Genomic DNA, 22,812 nt, shown 5'->3' on the forward strand with positions numbered 1-22,812 from the left:
CCATCCTGAGGACAGCAGCCCTAACTTGTAGCCGTGCAACTAATAAAGAGTTAGATGGGTGGACAGCAATTGGATGTCTGGATAGAATATAATTTACGCAAACTGACACTTATAAACAGTTGTTCATTTTGACATCTGAATATGTGAAGCAATATGCACATTAATGGCATTGTACATAGCAACAATATTTTCATATATTTTCCAGTGCATTTAAGGGCATCAGCTTACCTTTCCAGGATCCCAAAAGCAAGGTCAATGTCCTTCATCCAATGGAAGGGCTGAAAACATTCAAAGAACACCCCACATTTAAAAACACCTGAATGTCACCTTGGAGAGTAGCGTAGTGTGGATCTTCTTGAGGATGCCGTCCATCTCCGAAAGCTTTGGCCCGATTAAAGGACTGTTTGGTCCGCTCAGGTGACCAATGTGGTCCAGCCCCAAATAGTGGAGAATGAGTAAATCCCAATCTTCTCTCTTAAGAACCTTATCTAAATGTCGGGTGACGTTATTATCAACCTGGGAGGGGACCAAAAAAGAAAGAGAAGAAAATCAAGTTCTAGTGATATTAACAGGGCTTTTTTTCAGCTGGAACACAGTGGAACGGAGTTCCGGAACCTCTTGAAATTGGACACATGGCTGGTGGCCCCGCCCCCTGATCTCCAGACAGAGGGGACTTGAGATTGCCCTCCGCGCCGCCAAGCGGCGCGGAGGGCAATCTCAGCTCCCCTCTGTCTGGAGATCAGGGGGCGGGGCCACCAGCCATGTGACCATATTCTCCGAGGGAGATTTAAAAACTCCCCCTTGTTCCAGCTGACCCAAAATGACATCATTGGTCCTGGGAGCATGCACACACTTTGCACGTGCACATGTGGTACCAGGGGTACCACCTCCCACCAAGAGTTGCCCCCCTGTACTGGCAACCCACTGAGTTCCACCACCTCTTTTCCCAGAAAAGCAGCCCTGGATATTAATAATAATAACAGCAACAACAACATTCGATTTATATACCGCTCTTCAGGACAACTTAACGCCCACTCAGAGTGGTTTACAAAGCGTGTTGTTATTATCCTCACGATAATCACCCTGTGAGGTGGTTGGGGATGAGAAAGCTCTGGGAAAGCTGTGACTGACCCAAGGTCACCCAGCTGGCTTCCAGAGGAGGAGTGGGGAATCAAACCCGGCTCTCCAGATTAGAGTCCTGCCACTCCTAACCACTACACCGAACTGGCTCTCAGTATTACCCATCTACACCTCATTTCATTGCTTATGCTTGAAGCAGCATGTTTGGCTCTAATGGAAAAAGAGGACCAATCGGCACGCACAAATGGGTAGGACATTTTTATGGACTGCACCACATCAGGGCCCTGGCCTGGATAGCCCAGGTGAGCCTGATCTCATCAGATCCCAGAAGCTAAGCAAGGTGAGTCTTGATTATTAATTGGATGGGAGACCTCCAATGACGAGCAGGGCTGCTGCAGAGGCAGGCAATGGCAAACCATTTCTGTTAGTCTTTTGCCAGGAAAACCCCACTAGTGGTTGCCAAAATTCACTCTCCACCACACCACATCAGGACTGTGCAGAGGGGGAGGGTTGCATGATAAATATTTCCCAATTATGGGGAGAAGTACATCCTGCCCACAGGAGGAGGAACAACCAGCTGAACCCTTTTCCTTACATGTTAACTTTCTGACCTTGAAAGAACAACAGTCTGAGTCGGTATAACGCAGCTCCATGAGTTCATGTGGGTATTCAAATATAGTCCAGAAACAGCAGTACCACTTGATTCTGCTGGCTGTATATTGGTTCTCAGTCAAATGATTTAATTTCTCCTAGGAAAGCCGACCGATATTATTTTTAAGCCATCAGACGAGGGATTTTGAGGACCGTCAAAACTGGAACTGGAGCCAACGAGACTGCGTTCTTATCCGTTTCATATATATCCCCCCCACCCTCTCTCTCTCTCTCCAAAGTGGTTTTCATCATTCTCCTCTCCTCCCTTGAATCTCCAGTGGCCAAGCAGAAACTCTGCTGGACAAAAGCTGTATCTGGGTCCACCTGCTTTTTAGAATCACTTGGCTGGTAACGAGGAAGGAGTCTGCAGGCAACCCAAATTTAGAGTCTAGCCATGGTGAAGAGGAAGGGGGTGAGGGACTGAAGGTACCACTCACTTTAAAGGTGCAGAGCACCCTCAAGTCATAGCTGACATGGCAACCCTGGTGGGGTTTTCCTGGCAAGAGATTAACAGAGGTGGTTTGCCGTTGCCTCCCTCTGCAACCCTGGTCTTCCCTGGAGGTCTCCCATCCAATTACTAACCAAGGCTGACCCTGCTTAGCTTCTGAGATCTAATGAGATCAGGCTCACCTGGGCTATCCAGGTCAGGGCATTGGTCTTGTATATATTCTTATTTATCATATATTTAACAACTAAAATATTTCACCTATGTCCGGGGTCTGAGCCCCAGCCCCCAGACTTGACAAGAGGGAATAGCAGGTCCGCCGGGCCGTCGGGCAAACAGAGGGGGCAGCCAGCAGCCAGCAGGTCAACTGGTCAGCCAGCAGACAGTAGGTCAACCGGTCTGACTGGCAAGCAGAGGGGGCAGCCGGGGGACAGCAGGTCAACCCCTCCCATGGGCAAATGGAGCCAGAACCTGCCTGTGCCAGGGGCAAGGGGCAAAGGCCCAGGGCCTCAGGAGGCAGGGGGAGACAGAAGGAGGCCAGCGAGTCCCACTCCCCTGGGGAAGGAAAGGGGACTAAGCAAGGCAGAAGGGGGCAAGGGCAGAGGGATTGGGGGCCCAGCAGTCACCCACCCAAAAACCTTACCTGAGGAGGAGAAGCAGCAGCAGCCCCAACAACCCAAAGCCACGCCCCAGCTAGAAAATAGTAGCCTGGCCCAGGAGTTGCCAAAAGCCAAGCCACTCCAGGTGGGGCTATTGGAGGCACTCTGCAGGAAGCCCTGGGCAACCAGCCAAGGAGCCGCAGCTGGACCCACCTTCAGCCATCAGCTCAGCCAAGCAGGCCGGGCTGCTAGCCAGGGGACTGCAGCTGGACAGGCCTGCAGCAATCAGCCAAGGCAGGGAGGCTGGGCAGCCAGGGAACAAGGCACAGCTGGTGCTGGTCAGTGGGGCCAGATCAGCTACCCCAGCTGCGACTGCTTGGTGCAGCCCAAGACCAGGCTGGAAGAGGGGTGGGACAGTAGAAGGAAGCCCTATAAAAGCTGGCTGGGAAGAGCCCTGTGGTGGTGGGTGTGAGTAGGGAGTGATGATGTGGAGCAAGAGCGGTGCGATGCAAGCGTGGAGGTTTGGAGGAGAGCTCTGGGAGGAGGAGGTGAAAGAGGACGCAGAGGGTAAGCAGGCCAGGTTGAGCAGGCCAGCGAGTGGACTGAGAGGGAGTCTGGGTGAGGTATACCGCCCCTCCTTCCACAGAGCAGGGTCCTGCAGAATCCCTGGCCCCCCTATGACGTCAGGAGCAGACCGCCCAGTGCCACGCCCAGTGGCAGCGGTGGCAAGCCCTGACAAGTTGGTGGCCCGTACGGGGAGAGACGTTCCAACGCAGGCGCCAGTCAAGGGGCGGCCTCCCAAGGCCGCCACCCCAGCGGAGCTTGGACTGTGGCTGGAGGAACGCCAGGATAGGATGTGGGGAAAGCTGGAGGCAGCCTACCCAGCCGCTCCAGTGGAACTAGCACAGACAGCGGAGCTGCGGTTGCAAGCCGGCGCGCTCACGGAGGCCTTGCCAAGGGTTTGTGCCCTCGTTTGGGAAAATAACCCACCGCCTGGCAAGCAGGTGCAGAGTCTATGCGCCACCGTGAAGATAGGCCGGCTGATCCTACAAGCCCTGTTAGACACTGGGAGTGCAGTCTCAGCAATTCGGCCCCAGCTCCTCCCAGCTGCTACCCCAGTGCACCGCTGGATCCCGGTGACGGATGTGATGGGCTGCACCCAGCCGTACCCTACGGCCCTAATCACAATAGAGTACCTAGGGGTCCGCCACCAAATGGAAGTTGCCCAGTTAGCTCACCTACCCGTGCCAATGCTGCTGGGAAGAGATGCCCCGGGGTTCTTCAGGCTCCTCCAGCAGGCAGCGAAGAAATTGGGAGGAGACACCCCAGGGATAGCCGGGTCTCGGCTGAAGGCAGCAGGGGAATTGACAGACCCCCAAGTTGCCACCGCTCTGCAAGTGGAGGAGGCCGACGACCCGGGAGAGGGTCCCTCTACTAGACCAGGGGCAGAACCACGGACTGGAGACCCAGCTGGGCCCCCGGCCGATCGCCCATTCTGTGACGCCCAAGGGGCAGATGAGTCCTTGCAGCGCTTACGAGAGACGGCAGCTCGTGAGGAGGAGCTAGTGCGGGATGAGCGGAGGTCCCAACGGCTCCCGCGCATCGAGAAGCAAGGAGGGGTTTGGGTTCGCATAGCTCGCGCCCCAAGTGGCCAGGGGGAGGTCCGCCAGCTATTGGTGCCGACTGCCTACCGGGCCGAAGTCCTCCGCACGGCCCATGAGCATGCGTGGGCCGGGCATCTGGGGCACCACAAGACCCTGAAGAAGATCCTTGAGCAGTTCTACTGGCCCTCCGTGAATGCCGACGTGAAGGCCCACTGCCGCTCGTGTCCCACCTGCCAGCGGGTGGCAGCCCGCCGCCCACCGAAGGCCCCCCTCTCCCCACTACCCGTCATGGGGACGCCCTTCCAACGCATCGCGATGGACTTCATCGGACCGCTGCCACGCACACCCCGGGGCCACCGCTTTGCCCTGGTGATTGTGGACTACGCCACACGGTTCCCTGAGGTCATCCCGCTGAGGACCATGCAGACCCCGGGGGTGGTCCGGGCATTGTCCAAGTTCTTCGCGATGGTGGGGCTGCCGGATGAAATCTTGACAGATTGAGGAGGCCCGTTCCGTGCCACCGCCATGCGCCAACTCTGCCAGAGTTTGGGGATCCGGCAGGTGTTCACCTCGGCTTACCACCCTCAGACAGACGGTTTGGCAGAGCGGCTGAACCAGACCATCAAAGAGGCCCTGAAGAAGATGACACGGGAGAAGCCTCATCAGTGGGACCTGTACATCGACCCACTCATGTTTGCCCTCAGGGAGACCCCGCAGGCCTCCACTGGCTTCAGCCCGTTCGAGCTGCTGTATGGGCGCAAGCCAAGAGGGATGCTCTCCCGGCTGACAGAACGCTGGGCGCCCCAGGCCAGCAGCCCTGCGCCCACCGCACGGGAGTACATAAGCCAACTCCGTAACCGGGTGCAACAGTCTCAAGCTGAGGCGAACCGCAGACTGACTCGCACCCAGGCGAAGCAGAAAGCCACCTACGACCGGGGTGCACGGATGAGGGCCTTCCAGGCGGGAGAGAAGGTCCTGGTGCACCACTCGGTATTCCCCAGAGAGGAAGGGGACCCATGGAGGGGCCCCTACCCGATTCGGAGGGTGCTGGGCCCCACTACTTACGAAGTCCAGTGTGGGGTTGGCCGGCGTCGGCGGAGGACCCTGCACGTGAATCTCCTGAAGCGGTGGCATGAGCGCCCAGAAGAGGAGTGTGGCGTGGCCGAGGACCCGTTGGAGCTTCCTGACAGTGAGCTGCCATGGACCTCCGAAGCCCCGGAGTTCGAGGAGCTCAAGGTAGACCCCCAGCTCGATCCAGCTCAACGGGCCCAGCTACGAGACCTCTGTGCACGGGTTACCGGGGTCTTCTCCCGCAGGCCGGGCAGCACCAGCCTGATTCAACATGCCATCCCGACCAGCCCGGGGCAGACAGCCCGGGCTACCTGGCGCCCCATCCCCAGGAAGCGGTGGGAGGCAGTGGAGAAGGAGACAAACGAGATGCTCCGGCTGGGTGTAATCGAACCCTCACGAAGTGCCTGGAGGAGCCCGATAGTCCTGGTGCCCAAGCCAGATGGGACCACCCGGTTTTGCATTGACTATCGTGAACTGAATAAGGTGGCCCAGTTCGACGCCTACCCCATGCCCCGAGCAGACGTGCTGGTGGACCACCTGGGGTCCGCCCGCTACCTGTCGGCCCTGGACTTAACAAAGGGCTACTGGCAGGTGCCCGTACGGCCGGAGGACCGGGAGAAGACGGCCTTTGCCACCCCCCAAGGCCTCTTCCAATTCAAGAAGATGCCGTTTGGCCTGCATGGGGCAGCAGCCACCTTTCAGCGGCTGGTGGACCAGGTGCTGGGAGAGTGCCGGGCGTACGCCATGGCGTACATTGATGATATTATTATCTTCAGCCCCGACTGGCCCACCCACCTCCAACACCTGGAAGCCGTCTTAAGGGCCCTCCAACGAGCTGGACTAAGGGCGAACCCAAAAAAGAGCCACCTGGGGTTCCAGGAACTCCAATACCTGGGCTTTGTGGTCGGGGGAGGACGAGTCAGGCCACCACCGGACAAGGTGGCCTCAATAGCCGACGCCCCACAGCCCAAGACCAAGAAGCAGGTTCGGCGATTCCTAGGACTGCTGGGGTATTACGGGCGGTTCATCCCCCACTTTGCCTCCCGAGCGGCGCCCCTGACGGACAGCTTAAGGAAGGGGCTGCCCAACCAAGTCCGGTGGACCCCAGAACTAGAGGCAGCTTTTAAGGACCTGCGGTTAGCCCTCTCCAATGCCACGGCCCTATGGAACCCGGACTTTGACCAGCCCTTCACACTGGCCACAGACGCCTCGGACACCGGCCTTGGGGCTGTGCTGACCCAGGAGCGGGATGGCGTGGATGTCCCAATTCTGTTCCTAAGCCGGAAGCTCCAGCCCGCCGAGAAGCGCTATGCCACGGTGGAGCGGGAGGCCCTAGCGGTCAAGTGGGCGGTGGGGGCCCTGCAGTACTACCTGGCCAACAACCCCTTTGTACTGCTGACAGACCATGCACCCCTGCAGTGGCTCCATCGCATGAAGGCGCACAACCCCAGGGTGCTGCGGTGGTACCTCTCCCTCCTACCCTTCCAATTCACCATCAAATACCGCCAGGGGGCACGGCATGTGGACGCGGACTTCATGTCCCGCATGTTCGAGGCTGAACCGGACCCCCACAACTCAAAGCCAAGTGGGGGTGTGTGTCCGGGGTCTGAGCCCCAGCCCCCAGACTTGACAAGAGGGAATAGCAGGTCAGCCGGGCCGTCGGGCAAACAGAGGGGGCAGCCAGCAGCCAGCAGGTCAACTGGTCAGCCAGCAGACAGTAGGTCAACCGGTCTGACTGGCAAGCAGAGGGGGCAGCCGGGGGACAGCAGGTCAACCCCTCCCATGGGCAAATGGAGCCAGAACCTGCCTGTGCCAGGGGCAAGGGGCAAAGGCCCAGGGCCTCAGGAGGCAGGGGGAGACAGAAGGAGGCCAGCGAGTCCCACTCCCCTGGGGAAGGAAAGGGGACTAAGCAAGGCAGAAGGGGGCAAGGGCAGAGGGATTGGGGGCCCAGCAGTCACCCACCCAAAAACCTTACCTGAGGAGGAGAAGCAGCAGCAGCCCCAACAACCCAAAGCCACGCCCCAGCTAGAAAATAGTAGCCTGGCCCAGGAGTTGCCAAAAGCCAAGCCACTCCAGGTGGGGCTATTGGAGGCACTCTGCAGGAAGCCCTGGGCAACCAGCCAAGGAGCCGCAGCTGGACCCACCTTCAGCCATCAGCTCAGCCAAGCAGGCCGGGCTGCTAGCCAGGGGACTGCAGCTGGACAGGCCTGCAGCAATCAGCCAAGGCAGGGAGGCTGGGCAGCCAGGGAACAAGGCACAGCTGGTGCTGGTCAGTGGGGCCAGATCAGCTACCCCAGCTGCAACTGCTTGGTGCAGCCCAAGACCAGGCTGGAAGAGGGGTGGGACAGTAGAAGGAAGCCCTATAAAAGCTGGCTGGGAAGAGCCCTGTGGTGGTGGGTGTGAGTAGGGAGTGATGATGTGGAGCAAGAGCGGTGCGATGCAAGCGTGGAGGTTTGGAGGAGAGCTCTGGGAGGAGGAGGTGAAAGAGGACGCAGAGGGTAAGCAGGCCAGGTTGAGCAGGCCAGCGAGTGGACTGAGAGGGAGTCTGGGTGAGGTATACCGCCCCTCCTTCCACAGAGCAGGGTCCTGCAGAATCCCTGGCCCCCCTATGACGTCAGGAGCAGACCGCCCAGTGCCACGCCCAGTGGCAGCGGTGGCAAGCCCTGACAACCTATTATTAGTATTTATTCTAAGCAATTAAGAGTACTGTTATAAAGGGAATACAGTATTTAACTGTAACTGTTTTACAATTTTTTTCTGAAGCGTTTCCCTCTGATCAGTTCAGACTCTTTGATCGAGTGACGAGCTTACTGGTTCGGGGGAACTCTGTCGACGTGATTTATCTGGATTTCAGTAAAGCTTTTGATAAGGTCCCCCATGACATTCTGATGGGCAAACTGGAAGACTGTGGACTGGACTATAGGACAGTTCAGTGGATAGGGAACTGGTTGGAGGACCGCACTCAAAGAGTGGTGGTCAACGGCGTTTCATCAGATTGGAGGGAGGAGTCCAGCGGTGTGCTGCAGGACTCGGTTTTGGGCCCAGTACTTTTCAATATTTTTATCATTGATCCGGATGAAGGGCTAAATGGGCTACTCATTAAATTTGCTGATGATACCAAATTGGGAGGAGTGGCAAACACCCAAGAAGATAGAGTTAAAATTCAACAAGACCTGAATACTCTGGAGAAGTGGGCGGTTGTGAGCAGGATGCAATTCAACATGGATAAGTGCACAGTATTACATCTGGGCCACAAAAATGTGAAGCACAAATACAGGATGGGGGATACACTTCTGGGCAGTAGTGAAAAAAAAAGATCTTGGGGTAAGAGTGGACTGTAAACTAAATATGAGCAGTCAGTGTGATGCAGTGGCAAAAAAGGCAAATTCAGTCTTGGGTTGTCTCAAAAGGGCCATTGCATCGAAATCGCAGGAGGTCATAGCCCCTCTCTGTACTGCCTTGGTCAGGCCGCACCTGGAGTACTGTGTCCTGGAGGCCTCACTTCAAAAAGGATGTGGACAAAATCGAGAGGGTGCAGAGGAGAGCGACGAGAATGATCAGGGGTCTGGGAGACTGAGCCCTACGAGGAAAGGCTGAGGGCCTTGGTAATGTTTCGTTTGAAGAAGAGGAGATTGAGGGGGGACATGATTGCTCTCTTTAAATATTTGAAAGGCTGTCATTTAGAGGAGGGCTAGGAGCTGTTCCAGTTGGCAGCAGAGGATAGGACTCGAAGCAATGGTTTTAAATTACATGCACAAAGGTACCAGCTGGATATTAGGAAAAACTTTTTCATGGTCAGAGTAGTTCAAAGGTGGAATCAGCTGCCTAGGGAGGTGGTGAGCTCCCTTTCACTGGCAGTTTTCAAGAGGCAGGATGAATATTTGTCAGGGATGCTTTAGGCTCATCCTGCATTGGGCAGGGGTTTGGACTAGAAGGTATGTGTGGCCCCTTCCAGCTCTGTGATTCTGTGGGGGCTCAAGGTAAGAATATGCTACTGAACCCATTCCACTTGTCGCCATAGTATTACTCTTGGTTATATTATTTATTTGTAATATTTAGTAGTAAGATACAGTAGTAGTATTTAGTGGAAATGTTTGGAGGTGGAGAGTGCCCTCAAGTCATGCTAAGAAACTAACAGAGGTGGTTTGCCATTGCCTCCCTCTATGACCCTGGTCTTTGTTGGAGGTCTCCTATCCAGTTACTAATCACGGCCGACCTGCTTAGCTTCTGAGATCTGATGAGATCGGGCTCACCTCGGCTATCCAGGTCAGGGCTCACTTCACTTTCTTTAAATACCAGAGGAATGGAGAAAAAACCCAAATAAGAAATGAAAAAGAACATAATTACTGTTCTGAGAAATAAGCAGTAATGAAAATATTATTTAAAGTGTCAAATCAATTCAGTTCTCTCACAGCAGCAAATATATTGATTTTTTTTTAAAAGAACACAAAAAAATAAATTTTCACACCAGTAACAATTTGCACATCGATTGAACTGGACTTCCTTAGCAACTGCCTACCTCTGTGTAATCGGAGACAAAGAAAGAGGTTGTTCCATCATATTCCACAAAATGCTTTGGAAACAGCCGAACCCAAGTATCGTCCCCGTAGAAGATGATCCTTTTCCCGGCCGTTTTGGCCTGCCAGATCAAGTTGTCTTCAAGCAAGGCCGGAGAATTGAGGTTCATGATGACATCGATGAAGCCTGGGATGCTGCCTGTCGTCAGTGCCTGGAAACGAGAGCCCCAAAATATGTTTGAGAAAAGTTTGACAAGGAAAGAATAGTGGATCACAGAGAACCGTGGCAATGGTAGGCATGTGCATCCCATCATCTTTCAATGAAAGCTAAAACAAAGAAGAAAAAAACATGATACCCTTGGGAAAGTGAATTTGTTATATTTCACTCAGAGAGCCCTTAGTGAAATATAATAAGCCAGGGTGGGCTCCCACTAGAATATTGAAGGGGGGGGGCTGTAGGGAGCATTCAAAAAGCTTTTCCCTCTGAGCAACCCGTTTGTGTTGGGAATTAGCAAGTGTTTGCGTTCAGTCATGAAAGAGTTAAACTGTTTGTGTTAGTTAGTAACCCTATTTGTATGTAACCACTTAGGTTTCGAGTGAGGATTCCCACCACAGAAAGAGGAGTCTCTATTCTTAATGAAGTAGAATTAGGATTCTCTATTGGGCAACCAGTTTATGGGGGGGCAATTAAGTAGGAAGATATATTGAAGTTTTATTGCTCTTTGTTCAGTCTAAACTCACTCTTAGGATGTAACAGTCTTCTTCAGTCTTGCCAGTTAACATTGCATCTCCCTTCACCGGGTGCCTTGGGGAAAAGGTGTCGTGTAGAGAGACTCCCAAACTCTAACTGCTGCAGTACTCCGGTTTTTGTGGGGAGTGGCTGCTGTTGAACAGTAAGCAACAACCAGGCCTGGGTGAGCCATGCAAGTCATGTGGTATCAAGTTGTCTGGTGGTAGTTTCTGGGCCTGGCTCCAAGAGTCCTCCCTCAAAGGCCAAAACAGATCTGGAGGTTCTGCCCCTTCCCCCTTCCTTTTACTGACAGCAAGCAAGCCTGGAATACTGGCTAAACTGTTCTGGTTTCCTAGCAACAGACACTTAGGACATCTGGCCAAAGTTACAGTTGCTCCATTTATCATTTGGGGTTTTTTTAAACACCCCCTTCCCCAATGTATTTTTGTTTATCTTCTGAAAACCTGGGGCATTTTAAAATGTGTAAAAAAAAATGTGTATTTGCCATTTTCAACATTTATTTTCTTCATCTGTTTGATTTAATTTCAATCCGTTGATTTAATTTCAATCCATTGGTTCTGGTCTGACCTTCTGTGACAGAGGGGGAAAACTCCACACCATCCTCTATATGACAATGCTTCAAGTACTTGAAGATGGTTATTATATCACCTCTCAGTGACACACATTTGTGTGAACTTCAGTGCAAACTGGGGCTTCATTCGAGGCCGTCTATGCTCCTCTGTGTGGAAAGACCAGAGGGAGAGGAGCACATATGGTGTGTAGACAAAAACAGGTTAGCCACAATATCTGGATGCAACTACCTTCTTTACAGTCACAGTCAGAAAACTCTATTTTTGTATCTTGGACCAAAATCAAGTCTTGAATGACCAGATCCTCAGTATGAAAAGAGAACAGTGTGATAGCAAAATCTACATCAAGGAAAAATATTATAAGCATAAACTTGATTTCAACATCCATACCCACATGCACAAACTGCCTTATCTTAGTCGTGTATCATTCACAGAATGCACTCACTAACAAATCAATACTTAGAAGGGCAGATGGCGATGCCAATCAGTTTCTGCAATAGAGAGAAAGCTAACTTCACAAACATCTATTTTGGGATGTAGACTGCAACGGCTTATTTTGGGAACTTCACACTAACTTTTAAGGGCATCAAGATAAATTAACTGCATCAGCTCATTAAGTTCTAATGAGACACTTCTCAACGTTGTTGGGGTATTTAATTAGAAACTCACTTAATACTAAAGAATTAATATTCAGTATTAATGGCCTGGGACACAAAACAGCTGTCTTCTAAGAGCATTGCTAAAAGGCGTGCACAGATTCTTTTTTAGAACTGATCACATTTTACACATGCAGTTTTGTTTGTTCCCAGATTTCATCCAGCCCTATAAAACAGACATCAAGGCAAAAATGGCACCTGTGAGTTTGAGCTTCAGTTTAAAGAGGGAATGGGTTATGAACATTAATCTCCCCAAACACACCTCCACCCGGTAGAGCCATCCCACATTACTCCTTATCAGCCTTCCATTTAAACTCTGATTCACATTCATTATAAATTGCTCCAATCCCATAACAAACCACAGAAGATTTCTAGGGGGGGCAATTTTTGTCAAAACCTCCATGCTGTTTCCGAGGGGTCCAATGTATCCCAGGAGTAGTATTTTGGGGGTGCAGAAGGTGGGGGAAATCCCTTCCATGGGAGGAAGCAATCTGAGTCCAGAGCTGACCCCACCTCTGGCTCATGCAATCACTACCTCTTCCTCTCCCCCAACATGTGGCCAATTAATCATCTCCCCATGGGTGGCAAACTGATTCCATCAGAATCCTCTGCTAGGCTTGTTCTGCTTGCACCAAAGCAGGATTCCAAACCATGGCTTGGAGAACTGATAACAAGTCACAGTTTGTGGCATAGATGTAAGAGCAAAGCTGCAGCTTTAACATAAAAAAGGGTTTTTCCTGAGCTGCACACCAAGAAACAGGAGAGGGACTAACACCCAAAGAGTAAAAACTCAGAAAACTCAGTGATAAACTGTGGTTTGTAGTTACATGGGAATTATGCCCATTCCTCTCTCTAGTCACAAAAATATATACAGTTCACATTCTACAAGCACAGATACCTCTTCTTGGTTGCCACTGGTTTACCTTGACACATTTTAGCCTGAAGAGGCAGCGGCATCTCCTCAGCCCAACGTACCATCCCATAATCATCTTGGCTTGCACTGCAGACCTTTATTATGAGGTACACTTCATGCCCCATGTTTTGATAGCTCAGGCCACCCTGAAAGAATCCAAGACACGCTCTTATCTCAAAGAAGGGGACATTTACAGAGTGTGTCTTGGATTCTTTCAGGGTGGCCTGAAAGCACCTTGAACATTTGGAGTACAAACTGAACCCCCTATTTTGAGAGAGATATGTACAAGTGTGAGTCATTCCTTCAGACTTCTCTGATCTTCATGGACTAACATTCCAAAACATTTGAATTCCGTACATAGTTTACATATTCGGGGGTACAATAAAGTCTGCTACTTTGGAGAAAAGGTCCGAGTCCTCTTTCAAAGATTCTCTCCCCTCCCCTGCAAATAATCTTATTCCATCTAGGTCTTAAAGCCAATAGGCTGTTTGACCAGAAAAAGAGAACAACATAACTAAAAAAAGTTATTGCTGTTCAATATTCATGAAAAACAGATGATGTTTAATTGCAGCAGCTATATTGTGTAGCAAGACTTCAAGGATTGTTTGGAACTATGCAACAATTTTAACACACCCATATGAGAATCCAAGGCCCAACAGTCTTTGTTATACACTCACGCAGACGTCCCACCTCCAAATCTGGTCAGTAATCCTAGACCTAAAGCTGTGCTTCTGAATGTCTACATGCGAGGTGATGGGAAAAGAGCAAGAAAAAGAATAATGAACGTCATCTGGGAACACACCATGCCCTTACACTGTACACGTTACTGAACAGATTATGTGCAATCTCGTGGGAAAGAAGAAAACTGAAATCAGGCACCCCTGTTGTTCTTCTCCCACCCGCATCAAGCCCACGGTTGTACAAATGTAGTTCTGCATCAGCATTTCCAAAACAGCTCGAGCAAATTATGACTGCCACTTATTGTGTCTCTCAACTTTCCAAATATAGCATCAAACACACACACACACACGCAATGTTATTTCCTTACGCATGCTGATTGCAATTCATTATGCTATCAAACTGTCCACATGGTGGGGTGTGCAAAACAATGTGAAACCCAGATTCCTGCATCCTGGTAGTTTTCTCTCTGGTCTTTGCCAATGCTTCATTGCATACGATGGATGGCTTTTTCTAGGCATCGCTGTCCCTTAAGCCTCACACAACAATGAAATTATTTGCATGCGGATATCTACAGATGAATTGCAAATTCAATCCCTTGGCCACCATCAGTGTTCAATAAGAACACCCGCAATAAATGGGGTCAGCAAAAAACAGAACCTCAGTACTTGAGTGAACTCAGCTACTCTGAAACCTATTCCCATTCTAAATATGGATTGCCTTTGTCATAAGCATGGGCAAGCTTAGGGAGTCACACAACCCTTTCTGGGGGGGGGGGACAGAGTTCACTATCATTTGTCCAGTAACACACTAAATGCTACTGATTAAGCATCCTTCTGCAATATCTATTAAAGACATCCTTCTATCCAGGGCTTTTTTTCTGGGAAAAGAGATGGTGGAACTCAGTGGGTTGCCCTCGGAGAAAATGGTCACATGGCTGGTGGCCCCGCCCCCTGATCTCCAGACAGAGGGGAGTTGAGATTGAGGGGAGGGAGTTGAGATTGAGGGCAATCTCAACTCCCCTCTGTCTGGAGATCAGGGGGCGGGGCCACCAGCCATGTGACCATTTTCAAGAGGTTCCGAAACTCCGTTCCCCCGCGTTCCCCCTGAAAAAAAGCAATGCTTCTACCTAATATCCAAGGGCTAGCCACTGATAATAAAAATCTGGGAGTACCCCTGACTAAAATGTGGGGTTCTACAACCCACAGATTTATAGAAAAGTATGTTTTGTTAAATAAAAAGTAAAAAAAATAAAACGGGGGATTAAAATCACCTGAAAAGTTAACAAAACTGGCAGATGCACAGAAGTTATTTTTAAAAAGTGGGCATTCAGGTTGCATTTTGGTTTGTCGCAACAGCCCAAAAGGGAGTACAAAAAATGTAGTAGCAATAGTATTGGAGTAAAGAAACCAACACCCATAGCCAACTGTAGATTCCCCACTTCACTACTAGTCTGAAAAACAAGTCAAGAGCCAGTTTGGTGTAGTGGTTAAGAGCGCGGGACTCTAATCTGGAGAGCTGGGTTTGATTCCCCACTCCTCCACTTGAAGCCAGCTGAGTGACCGTGGGTCAGTCACAGCTTCTTGGAGCTCTCTCAGCCCCACCCACCTCACAGGGTGTTTTGTTGTGGGGATAATAATAACATACTTTGAGTGGGCATTAAGTCATCCTGAAGAACAGTATATAAATCAAATGTTGTTTTGTTGTTGTTGTTATTTAAACTTCGTAATCATCGAGGTTAAAGGTTTATTTAATAATAAACCTGCTGCAGTCAATTAGGTAACTGAATGCATACAGGAAAACACCTATATTTTATACCTTTCAATTAACATAGAAAAAAATTGTATGCCGTTCATAAGATCGCATACATTTCTGTAAACAAACAGCCAGTTCTCAAGCCAAGGCACGGGCTCTTCTGAACATGGTGGACTGACAGGTCATAGCCAGCATTTAAATGGAATACAGAAGAAAAAAAAATCCTGGATGGCACCATTAATTTCATAACATAACTGGGAAAGAATGCCCTAGGCTGGGGCTGAACATCTGTGGAAGAAAACTCACTGTGTTTTTCCTCATGGCTTCCATGTTAAAATGCTATAATAATAATTGCAGGAACAGAAATACAAAACATAGGGTGCAAGAAGGATTTTCTCACAGGCTTTGAGCAGGCCAGATCAAAGAGTTTTAACTGGAAATCAGGGGGCAACCCCAGAACTCACTAACAAATCACCCGCTGAAGAAACCGACAGCAAACACGGTATAGCAGTTAAAGTGTCAGGCAAGGGGGGAGGAGAACCGGATTCCAATGCTGCACTCTGCCATGGAAGCTTGCTTGTGGACCTTAGGCCAATGGCACCCATTCAGCCTACTCTCTCTCACAGGGTTCCTGTGAGAATAAAATGGAAAAGGGAAGAATGTTGTAAGCTACCCCTAAGCCCATTGGAGGAAGAAGGGAGAAAAATGCTTAGAAAAACAGGAAGCCTGCGGCAGCTCTTCTCCATGAGCCCCGCCTAGCTCCTTCTTGGCCCTCCCTCACCTACTCCTCCCATAATACATGCCTTCAGTTATTCCAGTCTAAGCTCATTGATTTCATAGGACTGCAGTTTTTTATCCACAAAAAGCAAATATAGCCAATAGTGAAGCAAGAAAGAGTTTTAAACAGCAGCGCCTTACGCTATCTTAGTACACTGCATTCATTCCAAGAGCAAAACTTATTTCATAGGAGTGTTTCTTTCAGCGCTCACTAAAATTTACCAATTTTTCATTTAAAAAAAGAAAATGCAAGTGAGCAAAATATGATCATAAGAAGCATTTCACTTCTTCCTTTGAATTTTGTATCCATTTGGAGGTTTTTTCCAAGGGCTTCCCCAAATTTCCCAAGTATTCCATCTGAAAAATTGAATGCTATACATTAAGTGGGTAAAACCTTGCTTTAAAAATCATTCTGTTAATTCCAAAAGAAAAAAAAATCACAGGAGTTCTGTTCCATGCCCTCCAAAATTTCCTTCAGAGCATGTGGAGGCATGGTCCTCAGACTTTCGTGCTAGATATTACGAGTAAATAAACCCTTGCCACTACTGATTCATGTTTTTCTGGGTGTTTTCTTCCCTCATCTCTAGAAGTGAGCCAGCAGAATTGTCAAGTCTGAATTGGGGAAACTCCTGGAGATCTAGGACTCCAGTTTTCACTAAATTCTATGGTATACCATAGAGTCTACCCATTTATTTTGCTTTTGGTAGTGTTACTGAGGAGAAGAAACTAAAAGCCAAAATTTGTGAACCTTGGAGATTCAGCATCCTTCAGAGATGACCCCAGTTAATTCCCATTTCCTTACATGCGTATGAGAGCTAGAAACATCCTTTTTCTTAAAAGAAGAAAGCTGAGGAATTCTGAGCAGCCACTTTCTCCAGGGGAATTGATGTCTGTCATCTGGAGATCTGTTTTAATTCTGGGAGAACTCCAGGCTCCACCTGGAGGTTGGTAAGCCTAAGAGCTAGAGTTGATACAGCAAGATCGTGTGTAGGCGGGAGGAAGCTGGCAAAAGCAGCGGCAGGAGAAAAAGGAATGAGATTTCCCCCGCCTGCAATTTCTCTGACGGTCCCACTTGTCAATTCATAAAAGCAACCAGTACACAGGGCTTTTTTCAGTGGGAACGTGGTGGAATGGAGTTCCAGAACCTCTTGAAAATGGTCACATGGCTGGTGGCCCCACCCCCTGATCTCCAGACAGAGGGGAGTTGAGATTGCCCTCCGTGCCGGCAATCCAGCAATCTCAACTCCCCTCTGCCTGGAGATCAGGGGGCGGTGCCACCAGCCACGTGACCATTTTCTCCGAGGGCAACCCACTGAGTTCCATCACCTCTTTTCCCAGAAAAAAAGCCCTGCCAGTACATATATGCCACCAGTTACAAGCAAGGCTCCAAATGTTTGCAGAATGTGGCATTAAGCTCCAAACTCCTCAGCTTTCTTCTTCTATTAAGAAAAAGGGCATTTCTAGCTCTTATGGCTGCAAAGATACGTAGGTAAGGAGATGAGAATTAACTGGGGTCATCTCCGAAGGATGCTGAATCTCCAAGGGTCACAGATTTGGGCTTTAGTTTCTTCCTCTCAGTAACACTACCAAAAGCAAAATAAATGATGCATGTTTTTAAAAGCATGAGCAGTAAATGACTGGCTGAAAAGCGTAACTGTGCCTAATGTGTAGAGTTTATATAAGCTACAGAACCGGTCTTTCTCTTGACAAGGAATTTTAGATTGCCTTAGTGCAGATGTGATTTTTTTTTCTTTAATCTGATTTTTCCAGAATTAATGCTATAACATATAAGAGAATAAACGATTGAAAAGTACAGTGTACATTTAAATATATATCCAAATACAGTCACTACTAGGACTGAAAGAAAGTGTCCAAAAATACATATTGTTTACTACATATTTTCTGTTTGCAACTTTAATTTTCGCACTAGCAAAAAAACCCGCTGTGGGGAAAAATACAACGGGCTCTAAAAAGGGAAGGGCGGGCAGGTGGGCATTCCCTCCTCCTCCATCACTGATAACAGCTGGATGAAGGGGGGGCGGGCATAGCCACTTCCTCTGTGCCTGATCCCGACCGAGTGAAGAGGGGGCAGATATTGTCACCTGTTCTGTACCTGATCCCGGCTGGGGTAAGGGGTGGGCATTGCTGCCTGCTCCGCACCTGATCCTGGCTGGGTGAAGTGGGGGTGGGCATTGCCTCCTGCTCTGTCACTGACTCCAGCCAGGTGAAGTGGGGGGGGGGCTGGTTGCCGCCTGCTCCGCACCTGATTCTGGCAGGTTGAACAGAGGACAGACTTTGCCACCAGCTCCGCTCCTGATCCTGGCCTGGGCTTCCAGCCGTGGCGTGCTCTCTGCAGGTCTAGCGGCCTCATCTGGACTTCCCTCCACAGCAGCGCCCTCTAGAGGCGCACCAGGCTAGCAAGTGAGTTGTCTTGAATACGCTTAGCCTTTTATATAATAGGATGCTACTCAGACAGCAAAAACTAAGATGTGTGGTAAGGTAGCAAGAGGTGCAGCAATGTATCTGTATCTCTCAAGCTTTGAGTAGATTCCCAGTTTTGTGTGTAGAAAGCTTTACAGTGAAATCCTGAGTGAAATTACACTCCTGACTCCAAGGATTTAGAATGGCATAACTCTGCAAAGGATTGCTGTATAAGGTGGGTGTTTTTTTACTTTATAAATAAACAAATAGCATATAAAATTGCACTAAGCACTAAATGATATGTTTTACGCTGTTAAAGCAGTGAACTGTTCAGGTATGAGGACCTATTGTATATATTTTCCCCCTCTAATTCGGGTCCCCCCACTGCTTTGAAATTTCAAAACTGTAGCATACGCAGCTACGTTTTCTTGAGCATTCCGGCCCCCAGTTGCGGTGTGGTTCCATGCAGTGTTATTTTGGGGGGGAGTGAGGAGAACACTTCCATTCTGAAGCAGGCTACATACGACGGGGTGAAAAGAAAAATGTCATTTGAAACTTTTTTGCCGTATGAACTTACTTTAATTCGAGGCATGGTGACAGTAGGTGGCTTCGCTTCAGCTACAAAACTATGGGATGTCCCTCTTTCTACCAGTTGCGTCGTGTAGGGCATGAACTGTTTTCCTTTCGAACCAAACACAAAATCGTCCCTCAGGGCATCTATTAACACGATGACAGCTTTCTTGAAGAGAGGGGAAGGACCTTTGGTCCAGTTGGAAGACAGTCCTAAAAACAAAGGAAATGTAAAAGGAATAATTCCCAAGTAAACCACTGGCATTCAACATCAAGAGCAACCTGAGTTCTCTGGGACTTCCCAAACCCTGGTGAGGCTCATACAGTCAAACAGAATCTTAATAGTTCAACGGGGTTGCACTTACCTGTAACTGTTGTTCTTCTGTGCAATCCCACATGCAAACTGCACATTTGCAGGATATCCTGCGCATACACAGCTTCCATGTGGGACTGCACAGAAGACACGATGATGAAGCAAGAGTTTAATTCTGGCAACCAGAAATGGGTGCAAATCTCCAGTGACAAGAAATGGTGGCATTTTGCAAAGGGAGGGCTTTTGCTGTTTTCTCCATCAAGCAGCTAAATCACACTGCAAGCAGGACTAGATATGGGAGAGAGGAAAGCTGTCTTCACAGAGATATGTTGATGGGAAAGAGGGGCGATCATTCATTTCTAAACAGAGAGGTGCTGGGACTTGGAACTATGCATGAGCCACACCATTTCTCTTGTACTCCATGTAGCAGGGGCCAGGCTGCAATTATTCTGTGGAAAGTGAGACATTCAGCACAAGCTCAGAGGCACTTTCAACATATATCCCCAAGTTAGTAGAAATAGCTGCCGATGTGTTTCACAGCCAGCCTTCTGTATACCCCTAGACAGCTGAGAGGAGTTTAAGGATAACTATTATTAGCAAACTAATAAAATCAGGAATTCTAAGACAGTAGTTCTTGTCAAAGAAGAGAAAAATTCTTTTTTATCAGACAACTGATAGCCAAAACCCTTCTGTGCTTGGTTGGACAGTGGGACCATATACACCACTACTTGATACATTATGCAACATGTGATGCACAGCACTGACACATGCATTTCTAAGAACACACATCCTTCCTCTGGGCTGTTTTTCACTCTTTACTGCAAGGTGATCAACAGAAGAAAGCAAGTATATGTGCAATGAGTCATGTATCATTCTGGATATGTGCCAGGGTCCTGTGTGATGATCCCCCTGTTGACTAGGCATACAAGTTTCCCAGCACGTGACAGCATCAACAGTCCCTAATAGATCACCAGACCACAACACGTCATGATTTGATACATTAGAAACAGGACACGTAGAAGAACTGCTCTCCCGGTATTTAGTAGGGGAGTAAACATTAACTCATGAAGAACTTTCTTCAGACAATTATGGGGGAGCAAAGATAGCATATGTTTTTAGATTTTTTTTAAATTCTAGAGAAACTTATAAGGGTCCTTCAATGGGAAAAACCACTAACAGCAAACACAACTTCCCCTCCAAAATAACTGAGCACTAACTGTGTTCTGGGTGGAACACTATGTTCACAGAGGGCAACAGGGCCCAACAGGCTGAGCCAGAGCACTGGGTGAACTGTGTATGTGTCCTACATGTCCCTAAGATCTTTCAGTGCATGGCAGAATGCTTAGGAGGGTGAGCTGAAGGGGGGGGGAGTATGAAAACCACCTCACTAGATGAAAGGAGAAGAGGGTTTAACTCACATGGAATCTACTTTCCAGTCATAACCATCTTCTGCCAGATTTTCACCATGTGAACAGGCCAATGTACACAGTAAGCAGCCACACTGCAAACCTCAAAGCACACAGGTATACTTCGCGCAAACAGAGTGGTGCAGAATGCTGCCAAAGCACATGCTGCCAAAAACTCTAGAGGGGAACAGAAATGGACTAGATACATTGCAATGGTGAAAGCTACTGAGTGAACAGAGCCTTGTTCCTTAACCCAAGACGGATCACAACAGACCATGTTTCCTAAAAGCATGCTGTAGAAACGTGCAAGCACTTGCCTCTCCAGTTTATGAACTGTTTTGCTGGCGCAGTAGAGAAGGGTGACAAGAATGAAACAGGTCTTGCAGCCTAATCCTACACTGAATCCAGGGGTTACTTCTGAGAAAACACCCCATCCAACTGCTAGTTAGCTATACAGAAAAGGTACAGCCTAGTCCTTAAGCAACTAATTCAATTCCTGCTGCAAGTCTCTCGAGGCATGAAGCTGCTGCTATGATTCATTTTAGGGCAAATATCCACTCCTCACTGGATATTCTTTTTATAGCTTTGTCCCCATTGGGGACCCAAAGCAGCTTAAAATATAAGTAGGTTAAGGCTGAGAGTAACTGGCCCAAGGTGACCCAGCAAGCTTCCATGGCAGAGTGGGGACTGGAACCTGGCTCTCCCAGATCCTAATCCAACTTGTTAACCTCCACACCACACTGGCTCCACCATTGTTGTCACAGCAGTCATGTGCAATAGTTATTTGCCTTGTCCACACAGGAAAGCCCAGCTGTGAACAATGGTTGCAGCACAACAATAGCATTCTATCCATGTGTGGGGAGGACCACCACTTGGTGTATATTATATCCTTTTGTAGCGCTACTCCAGTTTAAAGCCAGCCGGTTTGGATTGGAGTAACTCTGCATGGAATTTTACAGTTGCCAGCCTCCAGGTGGGGTCTGGAATTATCTAGGAATTGCAACTGCTCTCTAGGCTACAGAAATCACTTGCCCCAGAGAACACAGCTACTTAGGAGGGTCGACTTTATGGAATTACATCCCGTTGATGCCCCTCCCCAGGTTCCACAACCATCAAGCATATTCCAAGCCAGAGCTGACAGTCTTAGATTTCCCTGACACTTACTTGAATCTTTCAGTAAAGCGTGAATTGTTTCCCGAGTAAACAGGCACAAGAGTAGGGTTGCCAATTCTAGCTAGGGAAATTCCTGGAAATTTGGAGGTGGGGCCTGGAAAGAGTGGGTTTGGGGGAAGGGGGGGGGACCTCAGCTAGGTATAATGCCACAGAATCCACCTTCCAAGCAGCCATTTTCTCCAGGGGAACTGGTCTCTGTTAGCCGGAGACCAATTGTAATTCCGGGAGATCCTCAGCTACCACCTGGAGGTTGGCAACCTGAACTGTTCTAAAATCAGCTAGGGGCTCCAAGGCGGGGGAAAAACCCCAGCCTGATCAGTCCCAGCTCCCTGGAGCCCCCCGGGAAGAACCCAGAAGGCGGCTCCGCTTACCTGGCGGGGGCGGTTCCGGAGGCGGCTCGGCGGCGGCTCCATTCCGAGGCAAGGACCTCACCGGCAGCGGGAAGAAGCCCCGCAGGAAGAGCCCGACCCCCAAGGCCTGTACCAGCAGACAGCAGGAGGCGAAGACCCCCGAGCGCAGCCGCATCCTCCGCCTCCAGCGCAGCCAGGTGAGGCCCGCAGAGCAGACAGAGGCGCAGGGCACACCTGCGCTGCCTCACCTGCTTCCCTAGGTCAGGTCAGGAGGGAAGCGCCGAGAGGAAGCCAGCCAATCAAGAGACGCCCAGGCGCCAAGCTCGCGCCCGATTGGCTGGCGACTGACCAATGCGGGGCCGAGGGGCCTGAGGAAAAAGCGACTGTCAGAGCCACCGCGAAGCGAGGACCAATCCGAGGACAGAGCGAAAGAGGCGGGCGGAGCGAGGAAGGCTTTTGTTGTTGTGGAGAAGAACTACATTTCCCAAAAAGCACCTGCGGCACGGTGGCTCC

General features: G+C 49.6%; 1 protein-coding gene across 2 annotated transcripts in view; it reads right to left on the reverse strand.

Moving 5' to 3' along the window:
- The window catches only part of PIGG (phosphatidylinositol glycan anchor biosynthesis class G), a 95,923-nt gene extending 73,376 nt beyond the window's left edge, over window positions 1-22,547 (reverse strand). For both annotated transcript variants that reach the window (XM_054986294.1, XM_054986293.1), the window contains exons 1-4: window positions 22,321-22,547; window positions 19,065-19,270; window positions 9,970-10,179; window positions 328-516 (exon numbers count right to left, since the gene is read on the reverse strand). In XM_054986294.1, the coding sequence (XP_054842269.1) occupies window positions 328-516; window positions 9,970-10,179; window positions 19,065-19,270; window positions 22,321-22,474 (759 nt within the window). In that variant the 5' untranslated portion in view covers window positions 22,475-22,547. The remainder of the gene's footprint in view (window positions 1-327; window positions 517-9,969; window positions 10,180-19,064; window positions 19,271-22,320) is intronic.
- Between the last annotated feature and the right edge of the window lie 265 nt (window positions 22,548-22,812).

The sequence above is a fragment of the Eublepharis macularius genome, chromosome 8, assembly GCF_028583425.1.
Source record: "Eublepharis macularius isolate TG4126 chromosome 8, MPM_Emac_v1.0, whole genome shotgun sequence".
Lineage (NCBI taxonomy): Eukaryota > Metazoa > Chordata > Lepidosauria > Squamata > Eublepharidae > Eublepharis > Eublepharis macularius.